Genomic DNA, 12,451 nt, shown 5'->3' with positions numbered 1-12,451 from the left:
ATTTCTGTTCTTTTGAATTTGGCGCCCTGCACTTTCACTGGCTGTTGTCATATCGATCAGCCCTAAGAAGATTTATCTATCTCTATGAGGCAAGACAATTGTCATTCAGGATTAAAAGGTGACTGCACTTCCTGATTTGGCCTTAGCTGTGTTCGAATACTCGCACTAACTGTACTGTTTGTGACATGAATTGAGTATTTAGTATGCTTATTGGTCATAGTATACCTGTATAAATATATCATAGAATACCTGTATACCTCTGGCCCTTCTTTGGACACATATCGATCAGCCCTAAGAAGATTTATCTATCTCTATGAGGCAAGACAATTGTCATTCAGGATTAAAAGGTGACTGCACTTCCTGATTTGGCCTTAGCTGTGTTCGAATACTCGCACTAACTGTACTGTTTGTGACATGAATTGAGTATTTAGTATGCTTATTGGTCATAGTATACCTGTATAAATATATCATAGAATACCTGTATACCTCTGGCCCTTCTTTGGACACTGTGTTAACTAACCTCCAGATGAGCTTCAATGCCATACAACTCTCCTTCCGTGGCCTCCAACTGCTCTTAAATGCAAGTAAAACTAAATGCATGCTCTTCCACCGATCGCTGCCCGCACCTGTCTGCCCGTCCAGCATCACTACTCTGGACGGTTCTGACTTAGAATATGTGGACTACAAATACCTAAGTTTCTGGTTAGACTGTAAACTCTCCTTCCAGACTCACATTAAGCATCTCCAATCCAAAAGCCCCATTTACTACCCACCACTGCAACGTATACGCTCTTGTTGGCTGGCCCTCGCTTCATACTCGTCGCCAAACCCACTGGCTCCAGGTCATCTACAAGTCTCTGCTAGGTAAAGCCCCGCCTTATCTCAGCTCACTGGTCACCATAGCAGCACCCACTCATAGCACGCGCTCCAACAGGTATATCTCACTGGTCACCCCCAAAGCCAATTTTTCCTTTGGCCGCCTTTACTTCCAGTTCTCTGCTGCCAATGACTGGAACGAACTGCAAAAATCACTGAAGCTGGAGACTCAGATCTCCCTCACTAAGCTTTAAGCACCAGCTGTCAGAGCAGCTCACAGATCACTGCACCTGTACATAGCCCACCTTTAAATAGCCCATCCAACTACCTCATCCCCTTGCAGTATTTATTTATTTATCTTGCTCCTTTGCACCCCAGTATCTCTACTTGCACATTCATCTTCTGCACATCTACCATTCCAGTGTTTAATTGCTATGTTGTAATGACTTCGCCACCATGGCCTATTTATTGCCTTACCTCCCTTATCCTTTCCTTATTTGCACACACTGTATATAGACTTTTTCTACTGTATTATTGACTGTATGTTTGTTTATTCCATCTGTAACTCTGTTGTTGTATGTGTCGAACTGCTTTGCTTTATCTTGGTCAGGTTGCAGTTGTAAATGAGAGCTTGTTCTCAACTAGCCTAACTGGTTAAATGAAGGTGAAATAAAAAAATACTATGGATATATTTAGTATGCCAAATGTTCCAGGATATCGTACTAAATTCGCCAAAATATGAGGAATACACGAAGAGGACACTATTTCGGTACTTTAGGGCCAATAATGCAATTCTTCAGGAAATGGGCGTGGCTTCACATCGTTTCCAGATTTGTTGAAAATGGCGGAAAATATGCAGTCGATGTACAACGAGAGCGGATATAAATTCATTGCTTTAACTAATTATGACAAATATTAAGAAAATGTTGAGCAATGTAATAAAGTAATTACTTTTTAAATAAGTTAACTTACACGTTATATTGGCTGACAATTTGTTAGCTACACTGGTCTTACGAACCACATAGCGTATCAGTACAGCAGTATGTACCGGTATGTTGTTAGCTAGATACCTAATGTTAGTTGGCTACTTATAGATCAAACTTGACAGTATAATAACTATAGGCTATCTAACTAACTACCCAATGTTTGACGTGATTATTCCCGTCATTCTGAGCTTAGCTAAATGGTATAGTCATTGTGCGTTCTCAATGGACATTCGGGTGCTTTCGTAAATTCGCTCTAGCTGCCTACTCTGCTCTGAATTTACAAACAGACAATCTGACAACGCTCTGAATTCATGAGCGCATTCTGGAACTCCTGATTGAAATTAAGAACACACCTGAAGTCGTATAATGTCTAACCAGTAATTTGTTATGCTAGATAGCTAGCAAGAGGTTGCATAGCAACAGCATCAACTTCCGGTAGACAGGTGAAAGCTAGTCCGCGCAATCCAACACAAGGGTTCTCTTGTGTCATGCGTGGAGCAACTCCCTTTTATTTATCACCCTAATAACGTTGTGTCTTTTTATTGGACTAAATGCAGTTTGTTAGTGCTTCCCTGCCCTGCCCTGATCAAATCAAATAATAATAATTAAAGTACTTCCCCCTATTCCCCGTTGACCGTTTGTCCCTGCTTCTGCAGGTTTTCGCTCTCAAAAGTACACCTTTTTAATAGAAATATAACACGATTAGATGTTCTATGTCCACGACAACATTTAAAACCCCTAGCAGGAAACCACTTTTGAGGTCTGGGAAAAACGGAAGACATGTCGATTTTGGGGTGTAGTTACTCTTTTTTAGGCAAGTGTGCGCCAGGAAGAGACCTTTGTTTGGTTAAGCGGTGTTGCTGTAGCGCTCATGTGATTGCAGAGTTTGCAAAACAAATGGCCACTGGATTGATGCAAATAATCATGATATAATTCTGCCAGGCTGGCATAGGCTACTTTGCAGTTAACATTTGATTGAGAAGGTTTTTGTGGGAAGCCTTTCCTTCTCTACCACAAGAAGGTTATCATTAGCCTCATCTCTAACGGCTACACAAAGTGTAGACATGCGCGAGCTTCGCACGCATGCGCACGCAAACTGTGCAGTCCTGTGCAGTTTCTGAAAGTTGCATGGAAATACCAATCACTGATGCATTTTGTTCATGTCTTATGTTTCACTTGGGCAAATGAATAGATTTTCTAACAAGTTGAAGGGATTGAGTTGATTTCCTCCTTAGTTCAAAGCATTTTTGAATATTGTTGAATTTCGGTTTAATGTCTGTATTTCGTGATTCCGTGAGGGCGCGCTGTATTTTATAGCTCTCACACACACACACACACACACACCCCCCCACCACCACACACACACACACACACACACACACACACACACACACACACACACACACACACACACACACACACACACACACACACACACACACACACACACACACAGCAAGGATGGAAGCCGGAAGTGGTTAAATTAACCCAAAAGTTATTTTGATGGACATAACCTGCAAATGTGAAAATGACTGCATTCAACCCTGTGTAGATCAGTCAATTCTAAACATAAAGACTTAAAACTCATGATTCCGTAAGAGCCTACCCCAATGAGGATATGTGTTCACGTTTAGCTTCCTGTGCCAACCGGAAGTGCCTTAAAATGGTGTCATAGGTGCTGTTTCGAAGGGTTAAAAAGGTAAGATCTTTTTCAAACTTCATATGTGTGATTAAACAACCCTCATGAACTGTAAATCAGTAATTTTTCCCAACAGATGTCAAAGAAACAAGGGCCACGGTTGATTCGTCTGTGAAGATGACTTTATTGAATGGCTTGCCAGCCATACTCCATGCCTGGGCCTGCAGGACGCAAAGTTCTTTGTTTGTCAGACGAATCACTGGGTCGAAACTACAGAAGAAGTGAACACACATGGTTAATGTTCTGATAATTTACTTTGGAAATACTTATCACTGATTTACAGAAATATTGGATCAAAGTTGTCTAACTAAGGCAAACAATTTAGAATCATCCAATCCTGTAGCCTACTCCCGACCGTCACGTTGTACAGCGCCATATTTTCCATTCCATCCTAACGGAAACTCTGAATAGAAAGACCATAATATTAATCAAATTATTAAAGGGAAATTTCTTAAAAGCAATCCCAAATACTATGTTGTTACAAAAAAATAAAAAATTCTCTGGTAATGCCAATACGGAATTCTATCAAATTCTGGTGGTCAAACTAGCGGTAACAGAAAAAATGGCTGAGAATTAAATGACGTGCCACAGAATTCTGCGGTAGCACGAAAGGTGTGCCACAACTTTTAAAGGAGTTGCAACTGAATGTAAGAATGCTGTTTATTGACTCTAGCTCAACATTCAACACCATAGTACCCTCCAAGCTCATCATTAAGCTTGAGGCTCTGAACCCAGCACGGTGCTTACACGGGCGGCGTAGTTGCCGCACCAGGCGGGCCACCCCCGGGTGGGGGTTGATAGCATCATGTCGGGCTGTATCACCGCCTGGTACGGCAACTACGCCTCCCGCAACAACTCTCCAGACGGTGGTGCGGTCTGCCCAACGCCTTACCGAGGGCAAACTACCTCCCTCCAGGACACCTACAGCACCCAATGTCACAGGAAGGCAAAAAAGATCAAGGACAACCACCCGAGCCACTGCCTGTTCACCCCGCTATCATCCAAAAGGCAAGGTCAGTACAGGAGCATCAAAGCTGGGACAGAGAGACTGAAAACAGCTTCTCTCACTCAAGGCCATCAGACTGTTGAACAGCCATCACGAGCATGGAGGCTGATGCCTACAGGCATATTATAGGAATCATTGGCCACCAGAATTGAAAACCAGTCACTTTTTTTTCATTTACTCATCTCATATGTACAGTTTTCGCTAAAAGTTGAGAATTACACAAATATTAATTTTCACCAAGTCTCATGCCTCAGTTTGTATGATGGCAATTTGCATATACTCCCAGAATGTTATGAAGAGTGATCAGTTGAATTGCAAAGTCAAGCAAGCACCAGGACCGTCTCCTAAAGTTGATTCAGCTGCGAGATCGGGGCACCACCAGTACAAAGCTTGCTCAGGAATGGCAGCAGGCAGGTGGGAGTGCATCTGCACACACAGTGCAGCAAAGACTTTGATGGCCTGGTGTCAGAAGGGCAGCAAAGAAGCCACTTTTCTTCAGGACAATCAGGGATAGACATATTCTGCAAAAGGTACAGGGATTAGACTGCTGAAAAGTCATTATCTCTGATGAATCCCCTTTCCGATTGTTTGGGGCATCCGGAATAGAGCTTGTGCGGAGAAGACAAGGTGAGCACTACCATCAGTCCTGTGTCATGCCAACAGTAAAGCATCCTGAGACAATTCATGTGTGGGGTTGCTTCTCAGCCATGGTAGTGGGCTCACTCGCAATTTTGCTTAACACAGCCATGAATAAAGAATGGTACAAACACATCCTCAGAGACCAACTTCTCCCAACCTTCCAGGAACAGTTGTGACAAATGCTTTTACCAGCATGATGGAGCACCTTGCCATAAGGCATAAGTGATAACTAAGTGGCTCGGGGAACAAAACACTGATATTTTGGGTCCATGGCCAGGACACTCCCCAGACCTTAATCCCATTGAGAACTTGTGGTCAATCCTCAAGAGGCAGGTGGACAAACAAAAACCACACAAATTCTGACAAACTCCAAGCATTGGTAAGGCAAGAATGGCCTGCCATCAGTGGCCCAGAAGTTAATGGACAGCATGTCAGGGCAGATTTCAGAGGTCTTGAAAACAGGTCAACACTGCAAATAGACTCTCTACATCAACTTGATGTAAGTGTCAATGAAAGCTTTTGACACTTATGAAATGCTTGTAATTATACTTCAGAATTCCGTAGTGACATCTGACAAAAATATCTGAAGACACTGATGCAGCAAACTTTATCTAAATTAATATTTGGGTCCATCAAATATTTTGGCCACGAGTGTATATTCTGTATCCTAGTCTGTTCTGACGGCGGTCTTCAATATGTATATAGTTAATTCATGCGTACTGAGTGTGTGTACACACGTTGTGGATTTGTTCAATATTACTGCGCTGTCGGAGCTAGAAGCACAAGCATTTCACTACACCCGCAATATCCTCGGCTAAGCACATTTGTGACCAATAGTTTATTTGAAATTACATTGATAGTGATTACAGGGCAATAAAGAGCTGAGTACCAGGCAGTTAGCAAGTGTAGTAGGCTACTAATAACCATCAGCAGCATCATAGCTTGGAGAGCCTAATTACCATTTGACTGCCTTTATGAACACCCGTGTGGAGGTAATACAGTAAAATCCCTTCCTCCAGTTCACAGAAATGGACAGTTCAGATACATTGTTCAACATGTAAAACCAACAAAGTAAATACATTTCTTCATTATGTGTATGGCGAGAGGCATCTCCCTCAGTACAGTAAAGACAACTGTCAAAGTATTTGCAAAGTCTTCTCAACGTCTTCATTCCAACATCTTTCATCTGCGAGGACCACTACAATGAGACAAACACAAATATTAACATTCAGAACCAACTGTAAAGATCAAACATGTAGTGAATGAGTGTGTACCTGCATGGACATTTGATTGGAGCAGTGCCTGGAGGAGTCTCAGTGCCCGGAATCTTCTGTCCAGTACTGGTCACACACCAACAGTAACCTACCAGAAATAGACATGTTGCATAAACAATACACATATTACCCCATCACATCGAATTGTCACACTCAACTGAATTGGAGCATTGTGTGTGTGTATGTGCCACCGTGTTAACCTGTAGAGCCCGAACATTGCTTAGGGGTGTATTGTCCAGCGGCGTCACACGTTGGGATGTAAGCTCCAATTGGGCCATTTATCGCAGCATCTCTAGCACGCTCACAGGGGGTCTTGGGTTGTATCGTAGCATCTGGACACAGGTAACATGGATTGTAATGTGGACATAACATCTCAGGACAATATATGGACAGAATATACATGACTGGACATCCAAGAGCCCAGAATCTTGGGTTGCGTCCCATATTGGAACCTACTCCACCTGGTCAGAAGTAGTTTATACGGAATAGGGTTCCATTTCAGATGTAACCTAGGTACTTGCTAGCTAAATATTGAAATTCTCCTACTTGTTTAAAAGCCCTGTGCAGTCAATTCAGATTCTGTCTTTTATAACAGCTGATGAAACTAAGACTGAAAGTGGGGGTATCAGTGTTCTTTCCTGATAGTTGGTAAACAATCCAATCATACATCCAGTTGAATGATCAAACCATTCAGGCCAGCATCTAGACACAAATAGACATCTCTGGAACTAGAGGAGTGGCAGGTAGCCTAGAAGTTAGAGTTGGGCCAGTAACTGAATGGTTGCTAGTTTTTATCCCTGAGATGACAAGTTGAAATATCTGTCTGTGCCCTTGAGCAAGACGATCTTCTCTCAAATGTCACTAATGGCTGGCCTCCGAGGGTGTCCATGGGACAACTGGTTATGAAACAAAACATTAATACGTACATGTGTTTGTGGAGGACAGATCAACACCCACTAATGTTTATTAAAATGTTGGTGAGTAAGTGTGAGGTACATCACCCTTACCTCCCAGAGCAAAAGCCATGCTAAAAAAGAAGAATGATGGTTAATGTCGCCATGGTGATAGTCTCCTGAGAGAGAACGAGAGTGAGATTAGCTGAGCATTTTAAAACATTTGGAATGGCTGTGGGTACTAGAGGAGAGGTTAAGGAAACCCTGTGTTAAGTACAAAACTTAAGCAACAATTGCTAAACCCAGTCCTGAGGACCTCAAGAACCGAGTATTGGCAACACGGCGCTACGATTCTTCCGCCAAAATTCAGTTATAATCTAATCTATTGTATGTGGTTGAAGAGCATGGCACACAGGAAAATCTATCCTTCCCAAATGGCTCCTCATTCCTGTTGTAGTGAACCAGCTTTGACAAAGGCCCACAGTGCACTAGATAGGGAAGGGGAAGCATCCTAGAGCGAGTCATAGATTACCTCTTTACTGCAAAGGTAACTATTAGTCTATGCTCTTAAATTCAGGGGGTCACTCCACAAAATGGCACCCTATATAGTGCACTACATTTGACCAGGGTCACATAAAATTAAGTTGCCATTTGAGATGCAGATAGTCTATTAGATAATGACACAATCTCACCTTCTGCACTCTTCCAAGGGATTCACTGGGTGTCTCTGTGAGTTATGGCCTACTTCTTCCACCTCTCCTTTTAAAGGACCTTTCACAGGTGTGACTAGTTGCCTCATTAACCCAACGAGAGTTGCCGATGTCGGCCATTAGCCAATGGTGTAAAGTACTAAAGTAAAAATATTTGAAAGTACTACTAAAGTAGTTTTTGGGGGGTATCTTTACTTTACTATTTATATGTTTGACAACTTTCACTGAACTACATTCCCAAAGATTATATTGTACTTTTTACTCCACACATTTCCCCTGACACCCAAAAGTACTCGTTACATGTTGAATGTTTAGCAGGACAGAAAAATGTTCCAATTCACGCACTTATCAAGAGAACGTCCTTGGTCAACCCTACTGCCTTTAATCTGGCAGACTCACTAAACACAGATTCTTCCTTTGCAAATTATGTCTGAGAGTTGCTGTGGCACTGGCTATCTGTAATCATATCAACAACAACAACAAAAACACGAAAATGGTGCCGTCTGTTTTTTTTATATAAGGAATTTGAAATTATATATGATTTTAACACCCGCCCGCTTATCACCATTCAACTGACGACCGAAGTCAGCCTGCAGGCACCCGGCCCACCACAAGGGTTCATCCAACAATCTGTGCTGCAATTTCTTCCACTTTTTGAATGACACAAAGATGCTTTTCTAAATGGTGAAAATGCAACAGCTGTTAATCAGACTCACTTTGACTTTATAGAGTGCACCAAGGGATAATTTCTCCCTTACGACCACACCGGTCTGAGTACGCCTGATCTCGTCTGATCTCGGAAGCTAAGCAGGGTCGGGCCTGGTTAGTACTTGGATGGGAGACCGCCTGGGAATACCAGGTGCTGTAAGCTTTTTGTCAACTCTTTGTCCGTTTTTTCCCACAAGGCTGAAATATGTGCCCTCGCTTTGAAATAAGTAAGCAAGGTTAGTTTGTATTTCATCCAACAATCTGTGCTACAAATTATGGCTACAGTATATGCAATTTCTTCCACTTTTTGAGTGACACAAAGATGCTTATCTAAATGGTGAAAATGCAACAGCTGTTAATCAGACTCACTTTGACTTTATATAGTGCACCAATAGAGAGTTTCTCGCTTATGACCACACCGGCCTGAGTACGCCTGATCTCGGAAGCTAATCAGTGTCGGGCCTGGTTAGTACTTGGATGGGAGACCGCCTAGGAATACCAGGTGCTGTAAGCTTTTTGTCACTGCCTTGTGGAATTTCAACTCTTTGTCCGTTTTTTCCCACAAGGCTGAAATATGTGCCCTTGCTTTGAAATAAGTAAGCAAGGTTAGTTTGTATGTCATCCAACAATCTGTGCTACAAATTATGGCTACAGTATATGCAATTTCTTCCACTTTTTCAGTGACACAAAGATGCTTATCTAAATGGTGAAAATGCAACAGCTGTTAATCAGACTCACTTTGACTTTATATAGTGCACCAAGAGATAATTTCTCGCTTACGACCACACCGGCCTGAGTACGCCTGATCTCATCTGATCTCGGAATCTACAAACACCCTAGAATAAGTAAAACACACATATCCCCCATGTCACACCCTGACCTAACCAAAATAATAAAGAAAACAAAGAATACTAAGGTCAGGACATTATACTTTACAGCGAAAGCAATCCAAGCGTTTGTGTAAGTTTATCGATCGCTCGACAAAACATTAAGTACACTTAGCATCAAGTAGCTCGGTTATTTTTATATCCAAAATAACTCTGTTTGTTTGGCGCGTTATGTTCAGAAATTCACAGGAAAGAGCGGTCACGACAACGTGGACAAATTCCAAATAGTTTCCATAATGTCCACAGAAACATGTCAAACGTTTTTTATAATCAATCCTCAGGTTTTAAAAAATATATATAATCGATAATATATCAACCGCAAATGTCTTTCACAGTAGGAGAGGGAAAAGCAATAGCTGTCCAAACTCTGTTGCGCAAGCAAAACTCATGTGACCACTTGCCGCAATGTTATCTTTCTGGCTCATTTTTCAAAATAAAAGCCTGAAACTATGTCTGAAGACTTGACACCCTGAGGAAGCGATAGGAAAAGGAATCTGCTTGATATCCCTTTAAATGGTGCAAAGGGAGGCTATGGAATATGGAGTTTAAAATAGAAGCCACTTCCTGTTTTGATTTTCCTCAGGGTTTCGCCTGCAATATCAGTTCTGTTATACTCACAGACAAATACCCCACTCTTCCACCAAGGCACCTGCAAGTACTCAGACATTTCTGTGGGGAATGGCCCTAGCTCTCACCCTCCAATACAACAGGTCCCAGATGTGCTCAATGGGATTGAGATCCGAGCTCTTCACTGACCATGGCAGAACACTGATATCCCTGTCTTGCAGGAAATCATGCACAGAACGAGCAGTATGGCAGGTGTCATTGTCATGCTGGAGGGTCATGTCAGGATGAGCCTGCAGGCAGGGTACCACATGAGGGAGGAGGATGTCTTCCCTGTAATACACAGCGTTGAGACTGCCTGCAATGACAACAAGCTTAGTCTGATGATGCTGTGACACACTGCGCCAGACCATGACTCCACCTCCAAATCGATCTCGCTCCAGAGTACAGGCCTCGGTGTAATGCTCATTCCTTCAACGATAAACGTAAATCCGACCATCACCCCTGGTGAGACAACACCGCGACTCGTCAGTGAAGAGCACTTTTTGGCAGTCCTGTCTGGTCCAATTTTGGCAGTCCTGTCTGGTACAATTTTCTGAAAGTTTGGGGTTTTATGTTTGAAAAATATCCCAGATATTCAAGTTGTGTCTCTTTAACATGAAACAAATCTCTTGTCTGCTTTCTGCTTTAGGAGGTCACTGGCAATTGGCAGTTGATTCCGATTAGGTTCAGCCCACAGTACTGTGGGCCTGTTGTGATCCCCCCCCCCCCCCCCCCCCCCCCCCCCCCCCCACACACACACACAGTCACATCACTGTTACAATGTTTACTGTTTCCAACATGAATGTATTGTAATGTGCAGAACAATGCCGGTCCGGTGGTTAAAGCTTGGAGAACTTTCCAGTTCATCAGCCCCATCATCACCTACATGCGTGGGGGATCCCAGGTATGTGTCTTTGTAACAACCTAATCATAATCTATATTGTCAGTCATTTGATCTTGATGGAAATGTGTCACAGCAATTGCCGAAGTGGTTTTGTTGATGTTGTCTTGTTGTTTATCTCAACAGCAGGTGGTGGTGAGGATGCACCACGTGAGTAGGGTGAGAGGCCTGGAGACTCAACTGGTGTGGGCCATCTCCAAGGAGACAGCCAGGCTTAGTCCAGAGGGAATCCCCTACTGTGCCACCAAAGTGCAGTCCATCACTTGGATCCAGGTAAGACATAAATACTACTGTAATAGTATTAGATTAGGCTTTTCTTCACTTATTCCATTTGGCCTTAATATGTATTCTCTCTTTGTCAGCGTGTGGCTGGCAGGGTGACCCACTATGCGTCTCACCTCCGCCACGAGATGTCTGTGGACGTGACGCTTGGCTGCTACCAGGTAAATAAACGATTTCCTATGTATATAGACTAGACATTACTGGGCATTTTGGCATTCGATTTGGTGTGTTTTCTAATAACGTGTGTGTGTGTGGTAAACAGGTGTGTGTGTTTTGAGCAGCAGACTGATGTCTCAGTGGTGTACGCCACTCTCCACATGGGGCTGGACGGGCTTCTCTCCTCTTCAGCGTGGTCGGAGGCTGCCTCCTTCTCTACTCCCACCACTCAGCAGTTCACTGACCCAGAGCCTGAGGGCCACAACTGCTATGAGGTCAGACGTTACACACACATACTATTGACTAGGAGCATTAAGATCCTTCCATTGACCGATTATTTGTTATGTCATTGCACTGGTCACTGATTTTGAATGCTTGTTTTGTTGTAATAGGGCTGGGAGGAGGACCTGCTGCCTGAGGAGAGGGAGGTTCCTCTGCTAAAGTGAGTTCCTCTAAATGTCTGTGTAGTCTGAGCTTGTCAAATGCTGAAGGATAGTGGTCATAATGCTGTTATCCCCAATTGACTCTAATGGTTGACATGCTTCATTCCCTCCCTTTCACAGCCTCTTCCTTACCACCAAGAGAGTGGAGGACATCGTCCTGAGGCTCGTCTCCCTGCGCCAGGCCTTCACTGTGAGTGGACCCACTGTTATTTTTGTCTCTGTGACTTCTTGTTCTACAAGAGGAAGATGTCTCATCCTAACTCTTCCCTCTTCCCTAGACCCTGCTTGGTTCCACCCTGAGCAGGAACCATCTGTTTGTGGCGGGAAAGGTCCTCCTGGGCCTTGTTCAGGCCAACCACATGGTAACTCACTAACTCATTCTCTTTCAAGGGAAAGAGAGCGTCCCTGAGGGGAAATGTGTTCTGTTCACTAAGATGCTCTTTTC

The 12,451-nt window shown here is 43.2% G+C and overlaps 1 protein-coding gene and 1 pseudogene across 1 annotated transcript; one reads left to right on the top strand and one right to left on the bottom strand.

The window, feature by feature from the left end:
- Nucleotides 1–5,484: 5,484 nt before the first annotated feature.
- LOC109875533 (equistatin-like) lies at nt 5,485–8,109 on the bottom strand. Its single transcript, XM_031818027.1, has 5 exons — nt 8,006–8,109; nt 7,428–7,492; nt 6,621–6,752; nt 6,421–6,508; nt 5,485–6,344 (listed from the first exon to the last, which is right to left on the bottom strand). The coding sequence occupies exons 2-5, from the start codon at nt 7,444–7,446 to the stop codon at nt 6,329–6,331; spliced, it is 255 nt and encodes an 84-aa protein (XP_031673887.1). The 5' UTR covers nt 7,447–7,492; nt 8,006–8,109; the 3' UTR covers nt 5,485–6,328.
- Nucleotides 8,110–8,775: 666 nt separating this feature from the next.
- Nucleotides 8,776–8,894, top strand: LOC116365374 (uncharacterized; annotated as a pseudogene).
- The last annotated feature ends 3,557 nt before the right edge of the window (nt 8,895–12,451 follow it).

Source organism: Oncorhynchus kisutch, unplaced genomic scaffold (genome assembly GCF_002021735.2).
Source record: "Oncorhynchus kisutch isolate 150728-3 unplaced genomic scaffold, Okis_V2 scaffold1232, whole genome shotgun sequence".
Lineage (NCBI taxonomy): Eukaryota > Metazoa > Chordata > Actinopteri > Salmoniformes > Salmonidae > Oncorhynchus > Oncorhynchus kisutch.
This window is presented reverse-complemented; position numbering and strand designations above follow the sequence as displayed.